We start from the raw sequence: 23,411 nt of genomic DNA, 5'->3' as shown, positions 1-23,411 counted from the left end.
CTGAGGCAGGCAGCTGCTTCTCCTTTTGAAGTACAGGTTTAAGGCCAGATACCTTAGATGGGCCACTTTGTCCATATCAACAGGCTGAAGAGATTTCCTTGATGTGGAAATGAGGTACTTTCTCAGTACAGCTGGTGGTCGAAGTTCACATACAATTTGAATCCAGTGTAGATAAATGACAGCAACTATTATAACTGCGGGGTAAGAAAGAACGCCTCCTGCCAGCAGGGTTGTGCATGAAGCACACCAGGGAGGCTGATGCCATGTGATGTGCAGCCATGAAGAAAAATCTCCTTCCTTGGTGCCAAAGTGAAAGCCTCCAAAGATGTCGTACAGAAGTCTTTCAAAGCAGGAACTGCTCAGAGAAAAAATCAAAAAAATCTAGTATTTTCAGATCCCCTACAAAGAATCTGTTCTTTACTTTTTCCCCATTACCTTGCTTTTCCCCATTTCCTAACTAACTTGTTTTGTGCTCTATTGATAGTACAGAAATGCAGCATGTCACTCTGGAATACTCATTAACAAGGCAGAAGGTTTGTAAAGCTAACAAATCTCTTTTTACTTGCATATACTCCTCAGAAGAAATACTTAATTCCCAGACACATTGATGACTAGCTGCTAAGAAATAACCTTTAGCAAAATCTTGGCTATCTACAGCAATTTCACTTTGTAACTTCCCGAACAGTTTGAGCACTAGAGTCAATAAAACCACGATTTTCCCCTCTGTTTGTGAATGCCAAAAATAAAATCATATTAAATAGATAGGCAAATTACTACAGAAAAGGTCATCAGCAATTATTGATACGAAATCACTAATACCTGGAAGCTGGGAGGTACATGAAGACAAACTCATGCTTACTTCTGCTGAAGCAGATTGTTCGATTAAATGGATCCTTGGTGTGAAACAACACAGGAGTCTCATTTCAACTTGTCAAATACTTTCCAGTTTTTTTCTCCTTTTTTCGAGTTTTTATATCTCAGAAATTTCCACAGGATAGTTTAAATTAAAGGAGATTTCGTTCCGGATTTGGGTCCCAAATAAGCGTTGGAGTGACCCAGTTAGTCAGGCAATGGCTAACATATTTCATTAAACAAATCCTGGATCCCTGAGTCAAGAACGGGTGCTCCAGCCTCTCCCTGCCCAAGCTGTAGGAGCAGGTCCCACGCAGCGAGATACAATTTTTGTAAATTGATCTTGAAGTCAATGAATAAAAAGCAGAAAGAGCCTGTGTATCAATTTTGCTCAGCTACATTTGTCAGAAGCATCTTGTGTGGTTTGTGGACTATCCCTTGAGCTCTGGTGGTAAAAAAAATCTCTGCTGCAGTGTTAAATAGATCCAGCTGAGTCCTTCTGCTGATCTGTGATGAGGGCTGTTGCACCCTATTACCGTGGGGAAGTTTCCTACTAATGGAAACGGCAGATTTTTCATCACTTCGGGTCTTCAAATAAAAATTGGATAATAATCTTTTCAGAAGCTTGGGCTTTGTCGCTTACTACTGTAATTACCGTAGTACTTCGGGCATCCAACCAGACAGCATACAAATGTAAAGATGCTACCTAGCACTAAGTTCCAATGCTCCATGTAGAAATTTGTAGGTGGCATCCTGCACCTCCTTTAATGCCAGAAGTGTGACTCCGTCATAATTTACAGCTTATCCCAGCTTTACCATCTCTGCATTTTTAGTGCATCAAACTATTTCAGACATTTTTGTCTCTCCTAAAAAGAATACACCTGCAGTGGACATACTCAAGTCCTAACGCACAGCAAATCGTCACAATTAAATTGAAAGATGGCTTCCCTGAAGGAGCCTTCGTTTCTTGCTTTTACCAAGATAAGCTAGGATTCCGTAAGCAGACTGCTTGATCTCTCTCAGAAAATGTTTCTTGCTGTGCGCAGTTGTAATCTTTTCCTATTTTATGAGCTTTTTTCTCCTAAAATGCAGCCAGAGGCTGACCCAAAAAATTAGACGTTTTTTGATTATTCTATTTAATGGATGCCACTGTAGAACTGTGAAAAGTATGGCCTTGTCCTTTTCAAAATTAAATCTTTTGATTATTTTTTTCTTTGTTCAAGCCAAGTTGCCATTGCAAAATATAGTTCCATTTCTTTAATCCATCCTGAAAACTTAGGAACAATATTAAAAAATTGTACATTTTTTCTTAATTTTTGTGAGCAATGCTGTGAACTCCCTTGCATTCTGGCTTTTCCAAAATCCTTAGGATCATAGAATCATCTAGGTTGGAAAAGACAGTCAAAATCATCAAGTCCAACCTCCTCAGAGAGAGAGCATCCTTTACATGATGTTACTTCACTTCAAATGCAGAAAATGAGGCTACGGTGCAATACAGCTAGCTATGAGCCCCAAGGGCTCTGCCTCTCCATTTACTGGACCAAATTCTTGTCTCATCCTGAGAAACCATTGTAAGAGAGAGCTTGAGTCTACAAATGCTGGACAGAGCAGAACTCAACGATCATAAATTTATTATAAACTGAGATATAATACTCTTCCTGGGCACAGCTGAGCAAAAAGAACAAAGCTAAACTCTTGCAATTAGATTTTCTTCATTCATCCGAGACATAAAAACTGTGCAGGTCCCTTGTAAAATTATTCCAAATCTGAATCATCAGAGTGAGACAATATTCAATTTACAAACCTTTACATGTCAGCATAGGAACACGTTCTATTAAGGGAGTAAGTCAAAGTGAGTTGTGTTTATGCACAGTAATTTCAGTACTCTCTCAATTTCAGGAAAAATATACTCTCAGAAACAGCATTTCAGCCACATGCCACTAAAAGAATGAAGGCTTCAGCTTGGGGAAAGAGCAGTAGGAGCAGTAAAATAAAATAAATGTACCACAATAGACAAGAAATACAGGGAGAATGCAACCCTCTTCTACCATATGCTTTACTCTCCCAACAGCTGTAGCTTCTTCCTGGCTTCTTTAATCTCCAGTCTCTGTTCCCATGACATTCTCTTGCCTGTTTTTAATCTTCCTTTTCACTTGTAGTCTCATTTTATGCATGATACTTAAATATTACATACCAAGAATGGTTATCATGTGTAGGAACACCCACATGTAACCTCAATAGAGTTACCACCTGTAGTAATCGGTACTTCTGGGAGTACAGTGCAATAGTTAGTCTTTGTTTTTTCTTTTCAAATGTCTCCACAGCAAAAAGAGAACACAAAGAAAAAAACACTAACCATAATAGCAAAGGTGAGCACTTTTGTAACATCATTTTTTCACAAAAATTGTTACCATAACCGTCATCATTTTCCCATGCCTAAAATGAGGAGCAGCTTCCTAGTGCATCCTGCTTTCAGGCACAGTGACATGGTGAACATCACGATCTAAACCTGCACAGAATCTTTTCTGGAAAGTCTTTGGGGAGCTTAGTGTAGGCTGCAGGTTTTGTCTTTGACTTGTTTTGTAATGTGTCTTTCAACCTTTGGGGCTGTCGCATTTTCATCTTATATATATGTTTAATAAAACCAGGAGACAAGAAAGACGGAAACAACACATCTCAGTGGAATACAATTCAAATAAAGTTGTTAATAATAAATAATATATTTAGTATTTATACTGCTTCTACTACCTAAGCCTGTGATTATAGGCAATGCTGAAGTAAATAGATAAAATAACAGAGAATAGCAGTGAGGCTATTAGGATTTTAAATTTGCCACAAGGCACAAGCAGGTATCTAAATAATAAATATCAGTTTAATTCCTTCAAGCCCGAATTGGCCAATATATTAACCATGAGAAGTCAAATTCTGAAATGGAAATGTTAACTTAACCTTGAGTAAAGATGCAGCAGAACTCCCTAAACAGTGGCCGCCATCCCTTGTGGACAGGGAGCTTTTTGTTTTTCAGATAATGATTGGTAAAAATATTTATTTTCCATTTTATTTTTAAACGATGAATTCACAGAACATATTTCTGTATCCTGGTATACTAAGGCATAATGAGTCAACAAGAAACTCTTTTATTGAAAAAGAACATGTCAGTCCTGTCAACATCATCAATTTTCTAGGCAGAGATGCAATACAGCAGGTAACTGAAATTCAATGCATTTGTTATATTTCTTGTTGCCAAGGTTTTAACATTGCAGCAGCATCTGCTATCACCTTTCCAAATGATTTTTTTGAAGTGAATTGGTACATTCATTTTATTTCATGACTTAGCAATTGCATTGAGGACAAATTATAGATTATGGGATTATATCAAGGTTTTTTCTGCACGTGTAGGAGGATCCCAGGACTATAATCTCACAATTATAGAGACACAACTTACTCTAACTGTGACCTAGTTATTAAAAATTATGTATTTTCTGCTATATCCTGTTCTTCGATTGCTACAAAAAAATTACATGAAACGTTAATATCCACATTATATGTCATTAACTTTGATCAGTTCAGTATTTTGTACTTTGCCTGACCTTTCCTTCCTTACAGGTGAACTAGTCAAAAAATGGGGAGAGGTGGAGCAATAGGCCAATCATATTGAGGCACGTTGTACAGATCAAGGCCATGGTGAACACCAATATTCTTCACAGAATTTATAAGTCATTAAAATTCCTATATCCTGTTCCTATAAGAAAAAAAAAGGAACAGACAAAGGCACAACAGGAATCTATTCTCTTGACAGAGATTTAATAATAAAAGAAAATGTTCTGAGCCAGTCTCATTACTGCTTGGAAACTTTAATCTTGTGGACTTAGTTTCTGTTCATGAAAACCTTCAGATCCCTTTATAAGCTACAGAAAGTGAAGGGAATATTTGTAGTTTAATTATACATTTAAACACTTTAGAGAGTCAGACCCATTTTGCAATGGTGTTGTGAAGTCTAAATGAAGGGCTTTTCAAGTAATATAAGGCACTGTCTCAATATACTGATTGTTTGTTGTAGCGCATTCATCTGTATTATGTAGAGAATGGGAAATCTGAGACAGAAAGAATTATTTCCCTATATTACATTTTCTCTAGATTGCTATAATAACTTGTGAAAATGCTAGATAGATTTTCTGCTGTTGGTTTCTCTCTTTAATGATCCCGCTGTTAACACACAAGTATGTCAAATAAGCCCTACGTCACAGAGTCAAGCCCTCTGCATGCATTTTCTTAAAGCAAAGACAAACTAACCATCAACCTGTGGTGGACTTTGATGGTGGCCTTGCCCTCTCTTTCATGTATAACTAAGATGAAGTAGATATGGAATTAACTTTGTAAATCACCAACTGACCAAAGGGATAGGAGGTAACAGAGCAAGAAATTAGCTTTGCCTTTCTCCACTCTCTTCCATCAGCTATTTAGAAGTCTTCCAGGTGACCTTTGGAAGTCTAGACATCTTAAAGAGAACTGGAACTCCTACATATAAAAATCAGTCAAAAGACAAGTTGGTATACAAGAGGCAATAGTATCCCCGAGGAAAAAAAAATGGCTTTGCTGCATACAAAATGTAAAACAACTTCACAATCAAGTATTTTATGTAACTCAACAGAGGAACTAATTCCATGTGGCACGATTTTATATTACATTGTTAATTATTAAGAATTGTGTACAAGAGAATATGCTTCAGAAAAATATTGAGAATTGACAAGATTATAAATGGGTTTGACTAAATAAATATAGTTATGTTCACTAAGCCTTATAACAAATACAAGATAATAAACAGGCATGTTCAGTCTATTTATCTTACATCATAATCACAGAAGATAAACAAAGGCAATAAATAAATAAATAAAATGACCTGCTTACATGTTAACAGCTTGGACCATAAGCCTATATACTGCCTGGATTTAAGAAAACCATCTTTAACTTCAGATTTTATACAGTAATTGTACACAACCAGTTTATGAATAACAACAGAAGACTTTTTCCCTTCTGGTTCCAGTTCCACTTGAGCTATGCAGATTTCAAAAAGCTTATGAATACGCAGACAAACACAGAATTGTTCTGAACATCTGTAAGCAAAATATGAAAAGATATTTTATTGTGAATGAACATCCTGGGCTGTCTAATGCTGGCCAAAACTGGTGTATTTATGTACTAGGTTAATGCACCAAAAATAGCTCAAATCCTTTACCCACTCCAGAATGCCTTTTCAGATTTTCATCTGTATAGTTGTCACCATACAATGTAAAAATAATTTTCCAGCACTGTATTCACAAGCTGCAAAATAACTCAATTATCTCTTGAACATCAATTTAACAAGGAAATACCACACCATCCGATAGGAGAATTTTCAAATGACCTGTCCTACATCTGAACAGAATAACACTAATTTAACACAAGCTGAATCATGACATTTCTACCTCCCCAGCAGAGAGATGAATATTAGTGTTCTTCAAGATTTATGAAGCTGGAGGTTTGATCTTACAGCCTTGAGTTTTCATAAGACACCAACAGTGTTGAAGCAGCACAGCCACCAGCTGTCTACTGTAAAGGAAATGGTGCCCCCCCTATAGCTTATTACCAGGTCTGCAGATCATTTTTGCTTCCCAGCAAAGTCCATCAGATGAAAATCATGACAGAAGATTGGAAAAGACCTGTATTCACTTGAAGCAACACAACACTTTCTTTCTAGAATATATACTGAAACCATGAAGACAACAACCATGAAGAAATCCTAAGCTTTTTCTTGTTTCCCATGGAAGATACTTACTAATGCTAAAAGATCTAGTATGAAGAGTGAAGCAGCATATCAAATTGCAATCAATATGCTCAAAGCCTCCATCTCAGTAATTCCTAAACTTACACGTATGTAAATACAAATGTTAGTGCCATGTTACTGTACACCTTAAGATCAATTATATTTAATGTAGTGCTCTCCACAGAGGGCTCCAAATAAGATGTTATTTAAGATCATTATGGAACATCCTAAGTACACAAGAAAACAAAAACCTTTCCAGTGTACATGGAAAATTTTCTTGTCCCTCTTGGCTGCTGGTAAATCAGCAAGCAGGAACTTTTATTCTTGCAGTGTAAGAGAGATCAGCTTTCCAAGTAGATATATAACATGCACAGACCAGCTACACGGTCAAGGACTGGAACTGTGCATGCACCCAAGAACAAGAGATGGGAAAATCCTGTGCCTCAGCATGCACACAATCCCTGACCTCCACATCATGTAGGCAACACATGTGCACATACTTTGACAGTGCATGGCCCGTGTCCTTAGCTCCAGGTAGAAATATGAATAGTGAATATACACACAGGTACCACAGATATGAATTAGTTGATGGCATCCAATCACTTTTGAGATGTCCAAGGGCAACTGGGACAACCACAGAAAGCTATCAGATGCGACTAAGATGCGACTATATTGTGGCAGGTGGGATATGCCCAGACATCTCAAACACTAAATCCTACATTTAGGCAACAGAGTCAAAAAAGCACCATTGGCTGATATGTTTTGAGTGACCTTAGCTTGGGGAAAAGAGTAAACCCACACCATTTTGCCTGGGGTCTAGGTGATGATGCTTTTGGAAGAAGTGCTACTTGTTTAATCCAAAGAATTGTTGCTTTTTTTCTTTAGAGCAGAATGCCAGGAAGGTGTTGGAATAAAATACCTTTCCGGCACAGATTCTCAAGCCTGCATGGGTTGAAAGCAAAGCTCAAATACTTGCCAAGTGGATATTTTTTAGTTGGCATTAATGTTCTTTCTAGAGCTGGATTTAGAGGACATGACTGTTAAGTGTTTACCATGGAAATGACCTTGTCAGAACAGATGAAGAAGAAAGTGGCAATCACACCATGAAAAACTGAAGTCTACTATTTCTTAAGTACTGTTCTTCCCAATGAAAACTATGGCAACTAGAAGCAGCCAGATGGCGATGTCTTAGGGGGGCTTGTGAGAACTCTCTCTAAAGAGAATTCCAAAAAGTATGTTCAAAGATGAAAAAAATCTGCCAGGAAAAAAAAAAAAGAAGAAGAAGAAAAAGAAGAAAATCAGAATAAAACATGGCTAAAGGAAGCTAAGTAGGAAGAAAAAATCAACATGCAGAAATCAGTAAATTCTCCAATTCAGCTCAGATGCTCAGCTGAGAACACAAATGTGTAGCACATACATATCCCACTTATGTTCACAGAGACAAGGCTGTGAAATATGTGCTTATCCTTCCAGATATCTCTGAGCAAAAAATCCTCCAGTGTCCAGTATCTGGAGGCATATAAACATCCATAATGCGAATGTGTAAAAAAACAAGCACCAGAAAAATAACTTCTGCTGTGGTTTTACACTACAAATCTAACTAAAAAACTGTCAGAAAAGACTTCACAGGTTTTTTTTTTTCCATTTCTTGATTCCAGGATTCTGATTATTAAATTACGATTGTTATTTTTGTTCACTATTGGTGAACTACCACATATAGAGTAGCTTCAAAAAACTTCAAAGCATCTGAATCAAATGCAAAACATGCAATAATGTGGAGCCATTCTGAAATATACAAACCAGCATACACCGTGCAGGAATAAAAGATATCTCTACTTCCCTTACTACACCACCTTGTCCTGTGTTCAAACCTCCCTCTGGCCAACAGCCAGCCCTCACTATCTTTGGAGAAACATTCAACAGTCCATCATAACTACACTCAGTGTACTGGAACCATGAGTGCATTGGGAAAGAAAAATTGTACTGCACATCACTATCTATAAAAACAATCTAATTATTTAATGTCCAGGTCATTAAACAGAGTGGACAAAAAATACCAGGCAGGCCTGCAAATATACATGCTATCATGCATTTTTTTATAAAAAATTACAGATAGTGCAGGCAAATTATGAAAGTACATATACAAGACTGTGGAAAAATTAGGAACCAATGGATCATACAGATTAATAAGACAGGTATCACTGATCCATGCATAGGTGATACTTATCATTTCTATGTTTTGCAGGAGTTCTGGGTCACTCTGCATCCATTAATGCTAAAGGCAGGGTGTCCTTCTTTTTGTTCTAGCTATTTTTAATTTTCTACAGACTAAACATTTGCATTCAGGAACATGCATACTGCTATGAGTTACCAGCAGAAATTCTCCCTAACCTATGTTTTCTTTAGCTCTTACATGGCAATTTCTTATGTGCTCAGGATTGTCTTTAAAATAACACTTTAAGACATCTCTTTCCACATTTTTTACTATTTCCATAAAGTTTCGGCTTTTCTGGGTGCCTTTCAGCACTCCTCCGTAGCTGCTAAAGTGTCCATTATTTGTTTGCGTCACTAAACTTATTATACTCTATCAAGCCTGCATGATAGATTGTTATTGAGAACAGGATATCAACTTCAGCATTTGGCATAAAAAGTGTTAACACAAAAATAAACTAAAATCAAACCTTCAAGTTGTTCTCCACCAGTGAGTACAGGAAAGCAAGAATATGCTTTAACAACAACATTAGTCAATTGGCTGCCAGTGGTTCTGTTCTGGATCACAGAAAGAAACTGTATTGGGTTATCAGTACTGTAGAAGGATTAGTATTGGAGTGCAATGAAAAATAAATGCAATGATTTGCTTTGGAAATTATAGGATGCTGTTCATTGAACTGTATAAAACTTTAACAAAATAATAATAAAAACACAAATGAGAAATGTAGACTTTTTCATATATCCTCCCATTATACAGAAAGAAAAGGAAAGAACGTGTTCTTTCTGATTTTTTTCCACACTCAAATATGGACACAATTTAAATTAAAACTCATATATTTTCTAAAAGACACATTTGCATAATTTGCAACAGAATCCATTTCCTGAGGAAATTGTATTAAAATACAATAGTCAAATAAGAAAATCTGAACTTTCTATTTTTCTTTTTCCTCAGAGTATTTGTACATACATTAACTCATTATTTAGTAGGAGATGACAATGGGATGGACATACCATAGATTTCATTACAGTTTAGGATGCAAGGTAAGTACCGGTGTTCTGTAAATAACCTATCTCATGAGTTGCTGCAGTCACTCATTTACTCTTCATTGTCACTCATAATCTGATAGGATTCTACTCACAGTCCTTAAAAAGCAAAGAGAAAGGCTTACCTGAACAGACCTCTTTGTAGGTAGGATTTGGAGTATACCCTCCTGCATAACCCACTTGAGTGGAGTAGACTCCCTTCTGTCTCCAAAACTTCCTCTCAGCTCCCCAGAAACAGCCCATACCTGAATATTACATGAAGTATATAACATTATGTCAAAATCTGTTCAATGCTAAATAACTCATTTGCACATTAATTGATATAGTCCATACTGGAAGTAACATCTATAGTCAGCATGTGATGGTCAAATGTTTCCCAAGACTATACATGGAGTAACTATACGGAGAAATCCATTCTGCATCAGTGCACAACTCAAATAAAACTTTGTTTTATAATGCATCTGAATATCACAGAGGACAAATCCTATAAGGGTTCAAAGGCCCAAACAAGGAGAATTTTCATGCACATAAAAAAAAGTTACTTAAAAGGCAATTGCACTATTTGTACAGCACCATTTTTACTTTAGTTGATTAGCAAGCTGTCAAAACACAATAATTTGTATTAATGGCAAATAGTTATTTAATTTTCTGCTTTCAGGCATATGCAGTCTTTAAAGGTGGCAGTAATAATGGATTAAATTATACACTATACAGAAGGAAAAATGCTTTGGTTTAACAATTTATGTATGCACATATTTGATGTTCAGGCAAAATTTCGGCATTCATTCACCCACATGGCCAATTATTTAAGGACAGCAGATTGTCAACAGGTGTAAATTAGCAAAAGTCTCCTGGTAGCATGGAATCAAGCACATTGTATGAAAGCCAGTGGGAAGAAATAAACAAGACTAACATCCACAGTTCTCTGATGGCTTCAGAGTTATGATTTGAAGGACTCCATAAAGCCATAAAGCCGAAACATGTCATGTACACTGCAGTATTATCTAGCTCATCCCTGATTACAAGTGATGCATCTTCTCTCTCAGTGATAACATATGTCCTTTTCTGATTCCCTAATTAAAGCATTTGAAGTCAAAACTAGTAAAAAAATAAGCTAAATGTTAGATACACTTATAAACCAATGATCCATGATGGGTTTTCTATTGATAACAATGCAGATATGACAGGTTAAAAAATTACAGATATGTTCCTTTAAAGAACAACTAGAAGAACAACTATGATGGCTCACAAAGGCACATTCTTTCTCTGAAACTTCACAGATTAGCTCCAAACTAAAGTAAATTATTTTGACCAACTCCTGTAGTAACACACAAAAATACAAAAATACAGAAGATTTCTTCTAATTCAGATGCTCAAGCAAGCCACATAACTTAGGAGCCTAGCCTGCTCCTGGAGACCATGGAAAGAGGCAGGCATCTCCTGAGGACAACTCAGCTCAAAGATTTAAACTGCTGACCAAATTACAGCCATTCTCCTAGACTACAGCGATAGCTATGGCTGTTAGACTTGGGCTCCTCACCTAAATTAGGCTGGTGGCAAACTGTTGTAGGACCTCTCTTGAAATTGCCTCCAGGCTTTGCAGAAAGAACAACTGAGAATTCTTATTTGAGAGGAATTTTTCAGGTACTCGCCTATCTAATGGTGATTTAAAATAGAATGTATTTCTGTAGCTGACATCACTATTTTATTGCAATTAACTCTGGGAGGCTTTCCAGTACTTATGTCACCAAGTCTAGCCAATTGATAGAGAGTGTAGAGGAAGACAGTTTTTACTCATCACTTTGAGTACATTCCAAACAGCAGCTTTGGTTTAACAATTTATGGTTTGATGATTTATTTTCTTCCCGCAGAAGTCAGAGCACGTATAAAGTGGACAGTGCCGTGAACATACAGGTCTCATTCCCAAAGAGTCCAGTCACAGAGAGTACCACTCACCCATTCACTGTAACGAAACTCAATAGACATTCATTTAGTAATGTCAACATCGTAATTTTTCTCTTGCTTTCCTTTTTATTGAGAATTTATGTCTTCAAACATTAGCGAGGTGGGGATGCAGCTCTTCTCCCAAGCATCAAGAGATAAGATGAGGGGAAATGGCCTCAAGTTGCGCCAGGGGAGGTTTAGGTTGGACATTAGGAGAAATTTCTTTACTGAAAGGGTTGTGTGGCATTGGAATAGGCTGCCCAGGGAAGTCATTGAGTCACCATCCCTGCAGGTCTTCAAGAAACATGTCGATGTAGACCTTAGTAGCGTGGTTTAGAGGTGGACTTTAGTACTAGGTTAAAGGTTGGACTAGATGATCTTAGAGGGTGTTTCCAACCTAAATGATTCTGATTCTGTGATTCTGTTACAGCAGTGAGCTGGAAAGTGCTCCTTGTTCTGTAGCAAGCCAGCACCGTATGCTTGGAGCCCAGCAAGCCACCCACCCCCTGGGCTGCAGCAGCAGCAGCAGCAGCGTGGCCAACAGGGCGGGGTAGGGCATTCTCCCCCTCTCCTCCACTCTCTTGACACCCCCGCTGCATCCCTGCGCTTAGCTCCAGGCCTGGCACCAGGAGGACGTGGAGCTGCTGGAGGAGGCCCAGAGGAGGCCTCGAGGATGAGCAGAGGCTGGAGCCCCTCTGCTCTGGAGCCAGGCTGAGGGAGCTGGGGGTGTTGGGCCTGGGGAGGAGAAGGCTCCGGGGAGACCTCCCAGCGGCCTGCCCAGGCCTGAGGGGCTGCAGGAGGGCTGGGGAGGGACTCTGTGTCAGGGGTAGGGACAGGACAAGGGGGGCAGCTTTAAACACAAAGAGGGGAGCTCTAGATCAGACATTAGGAAGGAATCCTTCCCTCAGAGGGCGGTGAGGCCCTGGCGCAGGCTGCCCCGAGGAGCTGTGGGTGCCCCATCCCTGGCAGTGCCCAAGGCCAGGCTGGATGGGGCTGGGGGCAGCCTGGGCTGGGGCAGAGCATCCTACAGACCCTTGTAGGATGGAATCTGGAGCCAATTTATCAAACTAACATTTGCAGGACAAGGGCAGCTGGCAGGCTGGTTTGTGAGGTACTTCATACTTGCTACAGAATAGTACAGACCCAAATTTTTTTCCCAAACATATTCCTAGTCCCATACCTGAGTGCAAAGGTATATCCCAAAGATAAGGACACAAACGAAATTCAGGCTTGAGTTCAAACACAGGCCCAAGATCAAATGGAAAGCAGGAATGCTCATTGTTTTCCTATTTATTTTTTAAAACATAACGGAAATGTCTGAAATGACCAATCAGCAGGTTGGTGGCTCTCCTTGATCAGTAACTTTTATTTGGGGTTCTCTCATCAATCGCCCTCTCTGACCTGTTGATTTGAACCAATGACCTACATCCTCATCACGGTTTCTTTCGCTTTTTCTTCTCTGCAAGCAGTTTATGTCTGAATTGATTGTGTTCTCCCACCTCTCAGAGACAGACATTTTATCCTTTTAGTGAACTATTCTCATCATTTCTCAAGTACGCTGGCACCTTGCACAAACAATAAATCCTCACATCCACGAGAACAGATAAAATTGAAGTCTTTGTCATAAGAAAACAACCTGCTAGTAAAGGGACATAATTTACAACAATACAATACTAAATTGCTTTCCACAGTATTAATACATTCAGCAGTTGATGTTTGTTATTCTGATAAAGCGGTGCCATGTTCTACAGAGAAACTGTCACAAGGAGAGAAATATTAAGAATAAAACCCCCATAATATTCTGGAGCTCATAGACTGCCTTCTCTTCAGAGCACTGACTGCCTTAAGCCATGTTTAATCTGAACAATAATTACTAAAATCAGGAAGTTACCACAGTTAAAGACTTCATATGCTCTTGTAGTAAACAGAAGTTTACTTTCCCTAATTACTACTACTCTAGTTAGAAAGCTGAAGATGTTCCAAATAATTAGATAAAACTCAGAGGGAAAAAATCAGTAAACAGTAGGGAAAGGAACATAAAAGGGAAATAAGCCCATACTATAACTTGAAACTAGCAAACATGAATGTGATTTTAAACTATTCATGAAATAATTTGCATAATCCCCAGTACTGCTTAAGTGAATGCAGCTTTAGAGTTAGATAGAGAGCTTCCAGAGGCATTCCTAAGAGAAAGAAAAATAAAGAAAATACCCGTACCCATTTATTAAGGGAAATACTCTTATGTCCCCCCCCAAAAAAAAAGCATAACTTGAACATAATGGGTATTGCAGAAGAGTATTTAAGCATTGAAGATATTTGTCACTTTTTAATTGCTAATTTGTAAAACAAAAACTATTCTTTTAGTGATGGGTTTTGACTGACTCTTAATTGGAATTTCAAAAGGCATTTAAAGATTTTACGCTTTTGAACTTCAAAAACAAACAGATTCAAATGGCAGTCTTTAAAGGTTCATTCATCCCTATAAATAATATTAATCACACAATTTGAGACTAAATGCTAATACTCCTATTCCTTTCTAGCATCCACATCCTTTTTCTCAGACTATTCTCTTTATACATGTACACACACATATATCTTCTGAACAACTCTTTTTCTACACAGCCTTACACTCAGTCAAGAAGCATGTGTTTCCATAGGCAACCCAGACCATTAGCATATTTGTAAAAAAGAGTTAGCATAAGTATTTTTCTAAAATAATGAAAGCAAAATATTGCTCTGATAAGAAGAGAGAAACATCCCATTGTTAAAGATAATCTGTAATAAATTTGAAATATTCACAAAGATAATCTGAGCAAAATTGAACCCCAGGTGTTTACTTTCTAGTGAGATGAATAGCTGTACAGATGACGTTAACTGTATTGACTAGGGTCTCCACTGACTGTAACAGGAGCTTATACATGTAGGGATTAATTTATTTGACTAAACAGAGACATCCAGGGTCATTTGAGATGCCTTAGGATATCCAAGACATCTCTCTACACAAGGCTAACACACATGACACAGGGCTCAAGAGAGACATGTGTCCTTCTTGAAAGGCAAGGCAAAATGCTCTTGGACATCTCAAATGTAACTGCATATTTTAAGGCAGGAAAAACAAGCCCCTATCTTATACGTAGACATTACGAAAACATGGAATTTTTGAATCCGGTTGAAACAAATCCCCCATAATTTAGTGACTGTGTTTGGAAGCTGTTTCTCTTCCATGGCTATAAAAAGAATCTACCATGAGTAACTCAGTTGTAGAAGTCTGTGCTTCAGGTCTATACACATAAGCCAGATGAATCCTAAGCAAAGTAACTGCAAAGTTATTTCATATCTATCTTGATAATAATGTGCGTAGCTTGTAGCATTATTAAATTCTTTATTTCTTGTACTGCATGCAATAGCCATCACACAGTCGCAAAACCAAATTGGAAAACTTGTTTAAAATTATGCAACGTTCAAGATGTGTTCTACACTCATACAACAAAACTGCGTGATCCTGCAAAGGTAACCTTTACTCACCCTCACTGCGATCGCCTTCTCCTACATTTCTTCCTATCACATCTTTGAATAGTATTCGGTTTCCATGCAGGTTCCCTGATGTAAAGTCCTATTCAGGATTCCATGATGTAAATCGGCACAAGTGGTACATTTGCATCAGAAGGGCATTCTTGATCCAAATTAAAACCTAATAAGCTGCACCCATGCTGTACTAATTAAAGTCTATTAAGTTCTGAGCTCCATGGATGTTAAAGGAGGCTGATGCTTCAGGGACTGCCAGCTTTCCATTTAGGGAAACTCACAGCAGGTGTATTGTATTTATATACGGGCTAATTTTCATATTTTCTCTGAAACATGTATACATATATGGTATTTTTATTCATGGAGCGATTTTTTTATGCCTTTGTCCTTTACCTTTGTGGTATGCCCCTCTCCTCTGGGCATCAGGTTCATACACAACCTGACTTTTATCTGACAACCCAACAACCTTTTGCTCCTGCCAGCTCTACTTAGAAGCATTATCTCTCTCCTGCCCTCCAAGCAGTCCAACAGGACAGCCAGAGAATCAGAAGACTCTTTTTGTCTTATTCTGAAGAATGAATGCATTACTTCCGTGGCATGCCAAGGCTTTTCTGGCCCACAGCCTGCAATCCCTACACCGACACTTCCAGGCGCTTTTCCGTGCAGCAAAGAAGCTGTTTCAATGCCAGGCTGATAGCAATGCTTCACTGCAGAAGATGAACTGCAAAGGATATGGATTCTGCCCCTCCTTCTGTTAACAGGATTTTAGAATGTATGATTCCACTTAGTAGAGGGAAATGTCAGTTTTACGTGTACACTCAGAAAAACAAAAATGTGCTGCTATGCTGAGAGAACAAAGAGCAACGTGCCCTGGAAACCTCTTCCCTAACCCCAGCTCAGAACAAGTGGCAGGACAGGATCTATCCAAAGCTCACGAGCACACTAGACAGAGGAGACCAGCTCTTGTGCCAGCTTATGTTCTGAAACCCTAGAAGCAGTGATTCTGCCAGCTGCTCGAATGCTACAGTACCCAGCCAAAAGTAGCTGGGGGCACAGGCTGCTCCTATACATTGAAGCAGTAAAGGACAGCCAACAGCACATCCCACCGGCCTACCTCAATGCATCCTGTTCTAGCCAGCATCTCTCCGGGAGCTGAAGGCACAGCTGCCAGTAGCCCTGCTTCTCTTGGCCACTATAGGATTTGGACCAAATTTTGAATACGATTTATTTAGTTACCTCTACAAAATCTGGAGAAGCCTAGGAAATGCTCAGCTGCATTGAACTGAAATAATTCTTTTTCCCCAGTTGGAAAGAATAAATTGAACCTCAGCAAGTCATATATCTATATAATAATGTTCATTACATAGATTTCCGCCAACCACTAACTGTGTGTGATTGGCCTTTTCTCTTAAAAATTGTGCAGTGCGGTTGGTACAGCTTTCTGACTGAAGTCAGTCCAAGTACTGATATTTCAAAGTACTGAGCCAAAGAGATATTTATTTGTGCTGTGTGCACCTAAACTGTGGGGAACATTAATTTCTGGTACTTCACAGGTTGAAGTGGGTACTTTGGCTTCCTGAAAGGTCAGTAGGGGACCTCGGTAGGCACCATCATGTTCCCACTCCCTCAATCTCCCCCAAAGAGATGATGGGCATGCAGGCAACAAGGGAGCTGTGATTTGATCCAGCAGATCTCCCAGTTCAGACAACCAGGAGATCACGATGTCCTGGTACCTCAGGAAGAATGTCCACTCTATAGTCTAGATGCAGTAGTTGTATCCCTGGTTAAAACATTTTTTCTTGAATTTATATAACTCAAAAGCATCAGACATCCAGAAAGTTAAATTTTGTTCTCCGCAGGCAAATATGCCGGTCCCTTTGGCTTCACCGTGATTGCAGACACAAATCCAAAAGTAGCACAGGCTCTCAGAATCACATGTAAAGTGAGTGAATGCAGCTTTGTCAAATACATTCATGCTTATGTACTTACACAACAGCAAATAAGGGCTTGAAAATCTAAAATGATCAAAGCTACGTCCTAATACACACCAAGATCAAAATACCGCCTGAATTACCTGAGAGTCTTTGTTTTGAATTTTCTCAAATTCTTGTTGAAAATCTGGAGAAAAATCCAGATTCAAATTGAAATGTAATATCATCTTTTACATAACACTGCAATATGTAGGGCACTTTGGTGAGCCATCTGGATGCATATAGGATTAATGTTATCAATCAGAATTTAAAATAAAATTGTATTATTGATGTCTTTAGGGGCTTACCATGCAGCAACCACAGAATACTTGAGCAATCACAGAATATTTGAGATCACTGGAAAACAATCAACTAAGAAATGGTTGGGAGGAATACTAAAAAAAAAAAAAAAAAAAATCTGAAATGGAGAACAAGCTCAGCTGAAAGAAATAAAACTCCTGGTGACAGATGGCATTAAGCGGATGATCTTCCCAGATAAGCGTTGGCTCTAATGCTACAACAGGGTTGATAAATATGTTGAACAGCTTGCCTGGGGCAAGTCAAACAAAGCCCTCGGCAAGAAATTTAAAATGCAGTTTGCCTAACAGAGCAACTAAAGAGGAATTTCTTGGCTCACCATTTTGCCAAGATGTGTTCTGTTCACACTGCATGAATTCCCAGAGAAACTGTTGGGTTTGCTTCATTTTCCATAGGAGAAGCAGAAGCCTCATGTTCATTCAAATTAACAAATGCCCGGGCAATTCATTTATGCCAGTATGGTAGCTGCTGACATTCGAAGAGCGTGTGGGCACGTGTGCGTATGTATGTATGTTTGTATAAAATGTGCACAACAGATTATTTTAAGAGGAAAAGAAGAATACCATAATAGAAAGGGAGTATTTTACTGTCAACAGAAAAACTGCCATATTTTCAGCAAGAAAAATATGAATAACATCTCATAAGTAAGACTTTTCAAAGACCCTATAAGACAACAGCACTCAAAAACTGGGAAAAGTGATAGATAGAAAAGAATTCTTAAAATTTATTTATTCAATCCATCAAAAAAGAATGTTACAAGTTATATTTAATGTAAAATCAATAGGATTTTAATAAATTTGAATCCAATATCAAGGATGTTAATAAGGCACAAACCATAGCTGCCATGAACTTTACAGCTACAGTAGGAGAGGTTTCAGATTTTCTAATTTAAATGCAATTTTGATCTTAACCAGTAGAGAGCAGGGATATACACATCTCAGCGTATTAAAATACTTTCAAAGATGGCCGTATTCACTGCCTCAGTATTTATTCTTTCCCCGTGCAATAGACAGGAATATTTAAACCAATTTTATCCTGAAGGTTAACAAAACTGCTTGCTGGTGAATCCAAATAGTAAGAAAATTCCATCATCAAAATCCTCTGTTGGACATAGTAGAATGAGTCCAGAGGAGGCCCCGAGGATGAGCAGAGGCTGGAGCCCCTCTGCTCTGGAGCCAGGCTGAGGGAGCTGGGGGTGTTGGGCCTGGGGAGGAGAAGGCTCCGGGGAGACCTCCCAGCGGCCTGCCTGGGCCTGAGGGGCTGCAGGAGGGCTGGGGAGTGACTCTGTGTCAGGGGTAGGGACAGGACAAGGGGGGGCAGCTTTAAACACAAAGAGGGGAGAGCTTTAGATCAGACATTAGGGAGAAATTTGTCACTCAGAGGGCGGTGAGGCCCTGGCCCAGGCTGCCCTGAGGAGCTGTGGGTGCCCCACCCCTGGCAGTGCCCAAGGCCAGGCTGGATGGGGCTGGGGGCAGCCTGGTCTAGTGGAAGGTTTTCCTGCCCATGGCAGGGGGTTGGAATTAGATGATCTTTAAGGTGTCTTCCAACCTGAATCATCCTGTGACTCTATGATTGTATGAAAACTCCTTTCCTCTAGTTTGCAGAAACTGGAAGGTATGGACAAGTCAAAAAATCACTTATGCTGATCTGAAAGGTTGGCATCACACACTGGAATGAGTATATTTTAAAAATATTTAAAGAATATTTAAAACACTGGCCAAATTTCCTGACCTTTGAGTGATGCACCAGAATGTCCCTGCACCCATGCCACATTCCTCCACCATGTAGATCTCACAGAATCACAGAATGATTAAGGTTGGAAAAGACCTCCAAGATCACCTGGTCCAACCATCCCCCTACCACCAATGTCACCCACTAAACCATGTCCCCAAGCACCACGTCCAACCTTTCCTTGAACACCCCCAGGGACGGTGACTCCACCACCTCCCTGGGCAACCCGTCCCAATGCCTGACTGCTCTTTCTGAGAAGAAATGTCTCCTAATTTCCAACCTGAACCTAAAGATCTGGGAGGACAACTGTGCAACACTGCTTCTGCCTTCCAGCTTCACATGAACTCTTCAGGAGGTTCATCTTGGGTCTAAATCATCAGAGTTAACAGTGCAAATTGCTTCTAAAAGTGAGTAGGATGAGAAGTAGATGTTGGGAGAGTGAAGAAAGCCAACAACTTCTGTGGTGCTGCCTTTTCCTGCAGTCTTGGGGTACAAGCTTTGTTCCTAGTGGCTGTTCTGCATCTATATTGCGTTAATCATGCTCAGCATTTCCTTAATTAGGAGAAAGGTTAAAAGGAGTTGGAAAGCACACAGGATTTATTAGGCCCAAACATATACATACAATTCACGGGCTCTACTGCCCAGCCCCCAGAAGGACACCAGCTTGGGAATATGCCATAGGAGGAAGCCTGGCAGCAGCCGTTTGGATCTGGGGAACCGTGTTTCCTGCCTCCTCTAGAAAGCAAATACTTAAATACTAATTCACATGCATTTAGCTCCTTTCATCCAAAAACATCAAAGCACTTCGCACACAATAATTAAGCCTCACATGAACCATAATTTATGAATTATTACTTTAAGTACTCCACAACCGAGGTATGAGTGGTCCCAAAGCAAAGCAAAGAATCCCTTTTGGAAAAATACCAAAGAATCCCAACTAACAGGTCTTTGTTTAGATTAATTCTTTTTCGTGCTATGACTGCTAGTTGATAGAAACACCCTTTGATAAAATGATGTATTTTCTAACTTTTTCTTTGCCATATTTTTGTTGATTTATACTCTTCCATAAACTTGATCTAGATAAAATGTAGCAACTTTCATCTTAATCATCTTTTGGCAGTGGAATATACCTACAATACAGTAATGGGAAAAATAAGACAAAATAAAGAGCTGCCTCCAAAAGTACAGAAAATGCATCTGAAAATTCTGACTGCTTGAACAAGTTGAGCCAGATATACCAACTGGTGATCTTGGCATTTGTCAGGCTGAGGACAGAACCAGTCAATGTTAGGCATGGGGCAAAAAAAGAGACAAAAAGTGTTTAACAATAAATAGATGACTCATAAAAAAAAAAAAAGTCTCACTCTTGAAGATTTCCACCTCATAAAAATTATCGTGTTCTTTGATTGAGCTTCACTCATGAAATGGAACTAATTCTGTTTTCTTGGTATTGTATTAGTCATCGATTCCATTATATTTAGATGTGCAGATCTGGTAAAAATAAGATGAGAAGAAGGCTCCAGGAATTCGAGCCTGAATGCAGACTGCAAAAGATTTCTTCAAGGCCTGTTTCCATCATTAGTGGCATTGCTGTTTTCAGTACCATAGCACATCATATAACAGCCTTTGTCACAGTTTTGAATCCCATTGTGCTAGGTTCTGGGTAAAAACGCAGAACAATTCAGCAACCTCTCCAAAATTTTAGTTTTCTATTTACAGGGCCATTCCATACACAAAGGAGAAGTGTCACAAATGGTACAAATCATGGAAACCAATAAATACATGATTTCTTCAATGTTTGTGGATTTTGGAATATGATGGAGTGAATGTTCAAGGCTGGGAACAACTGAGTGTCATTTTCACATGAACAACTGGATCACATATAAAGCAATATTGCACCAAAAATGGATATGATCTGCAGAAAAGAAGTGCTATTCACAAAGTAACAACAGTCAGTCCTTAAGTGCAAAATGTCTGGATTAACACTGCGTGTCTTCCATGTCTAATTGGCTAAAGGGCAGTCTTACAAAGTATTGTAGGCACCCAATATTTCTTGGCCACAAAGTTGATGCCTGAAGTGTCCCAAAGACCCAGAAAGGAATTTGTGATAGAAAAAAAGAGCAACAGGGTTTATGGCCAAAATTCTGACAGCATTAACTATTTACTCTTTTCAATGTCTCTTAAAAAAATAAATTACTGGATCAATAAAAATGCCATATGTATGAATAAAAGCATCATAAGCTCTTTGCACACCACTGAGGTGTCCAAAAGTGGAACAAAATCTTCATCTGAATTAACACAACAGAATATCCAAGGATACAGTTAATTAATTATGCCAGCTTGTGCCCAGATAAATTCAGTCTAGCCACTTTTCTATCTACTTTGAAGAAGGGAGTAGTTTCTTAATATATTACCTTTCGAAAGTCTGTTAGGGATAAAAGGAACCCCTGGTACAATAATATGTGAAAGAGATTGAGATAGAGCTACATGGTCCTATCATCAACTTGATTATTTGCTTCATTGCAAAGCATCACATCTTTAGTTCAGTCATTGATTCGAGGCTTTCAAATCATTTTGTGATCTTCCTTTGCTCTAAGCATTCCAGCACTTCGCACCAGAGATTCATTTTAGATCATCCTCGGTCATTTGACACACTTTAGTGCTCTGCTACTCAAGTAGAACTTGATATACACATAAAATAAGAGATGTCATCAGGGCTGTGTAATCCATTTGATTCTCTTGAAACTGTATCTTTCATAAAAATTCATCTCTGCAATAATAGCGAAGCCTTACCCTTGTCCTGTGAAAATCTCTGTAATCTCTCAGCAACCTCAGGGAGCTTGAAATATACAGAGGCAAAACAAAATATATTCCACTATTATAAAAGCAAAGCACCACAAACATTTTCTTACAGGGAAAATAAGAATCATTTTTAGGGCTACACTGCAGACAATAATAACTTGTTTACAAAGTTTGTTTACTGCAAGGAATAGAAACCTTGCTTTATTCTTTTCTTTTTGGATAACTATTGCTAAGTTAAATTAACTGCCAACACACACATTCAGAAAAAAGTAATGTCATATTACTTACTTTATCTGTAACCTTAGATTTTAGACTACAATAGAAAGCTGTAGGCACCCTGACAATTATTTAAAATTACAATCTATAATTGCTCAGGAGCAAAAAATAATTACATTCAATAACAAGCCAATTCAACAAATAGCCCTTTAGTCCTCCTCTCCCCAGCTCCACGGAAACATACCCTTAACCCTTTTCCAATAAAAGCCCAAACTAATAAATGTCTTCTGAGTGTACCTAGAAGATCATTATAATTAATCTATTTTGAACCACAGCTGGCCTTAACGGAAATACAGAATTTCCAGGACTTATAGCCAATAGAATTTTGGTACATTCTCACTTGCAAAATAGAATACCTCTTTCCTATCCAGCACCAAAAAGATATTTACTCCAATTAAAAAAAAAAAAAAAACTGGAAATACTGGAGAAGATTATTATAGAAAAAGTAATTTATATCCAGAGGAAGAGATGCCAAATGGACATGTGGTTAGTCATTCACCATTTATGCAGTACGTGACGTGCACTCAATCGCAAAAGACATGGCATGTCATTGTTGAAAATAAAGTAACTGTAATAGTTAGTGAGGCAGTGTCTCCACTCCATTGATGCCTTGGCAAAGGAGTTGCCATCAAGCACAGCGAAGTCCATGACCTGCTCGCTGTCCAGCCCACTGGTTTTCTTAGACATCTTCTAAACACCCATGCACTCTGGATGTGCTTGCCAGGTTATTAAGCTAGAGGGCATCATGAGGCACACAGGCTGTATTAAGGGCTGTAGTAGCATGCTTTTGCTATAATAAATAGCCTCTCTAATGGTGAGGCTAGCTTTTGGGAGAGCCTCCAACGTGGTATGGACATACACACTGCTGTTTTTAAGGAAGCACCATGGCAGCCGCCAGCAGCCAACTAAGGTGGCAATGGCCATCTTTGTCATGA

At 38.8% G+C, this 23,411-nt stretch overlaps 1 protein-coding gene across 2 annotated transcripts in view; it reads right to left on the bottom strand.

Annotated features, from left to right (window-relative positions):
- The window catches only part of MSRA (methionine sulfoxide reductase A), a 278,841-nt gene that overhangs the window by 138,531 nt on the left and 116,899 nt on the right, over positions 1–23,411 (bottom strand). For both annotated transcript variants that reach the window (XM_035563709.2, XM_035563708.2), the window contains one exon: positions 10,036–10,155. In XM_035563709.2, coding sequence (XP_035419602.1) covers positions 10,036–10,155 — 120 coding nt within the window. The remainder of the gene's footprint in view (positions 1–10,035; positions 10,156–23,411) is intronic.

The sequence above is a fragment of the Cygnus atratus genome, chromosome 3 (genome assembly GCF_013377495.2).
Source record: "Cygnus atratus isolate AKBS03 ecotype Queensland, Australia chromosome 3, CAtr_DNAZoo_HiC_assembly, whole genome shotgun sequence".
NCBI lineage: Eukaryota > Metazoa > Chordata > Aves > Anseriformes > Anatidae > Cygnus > Cygnus atratus.
Note: the sequence above shows the minus strand (reverse complement) of the source record. Positions and strands in the feature narration are given on the sequence as shown.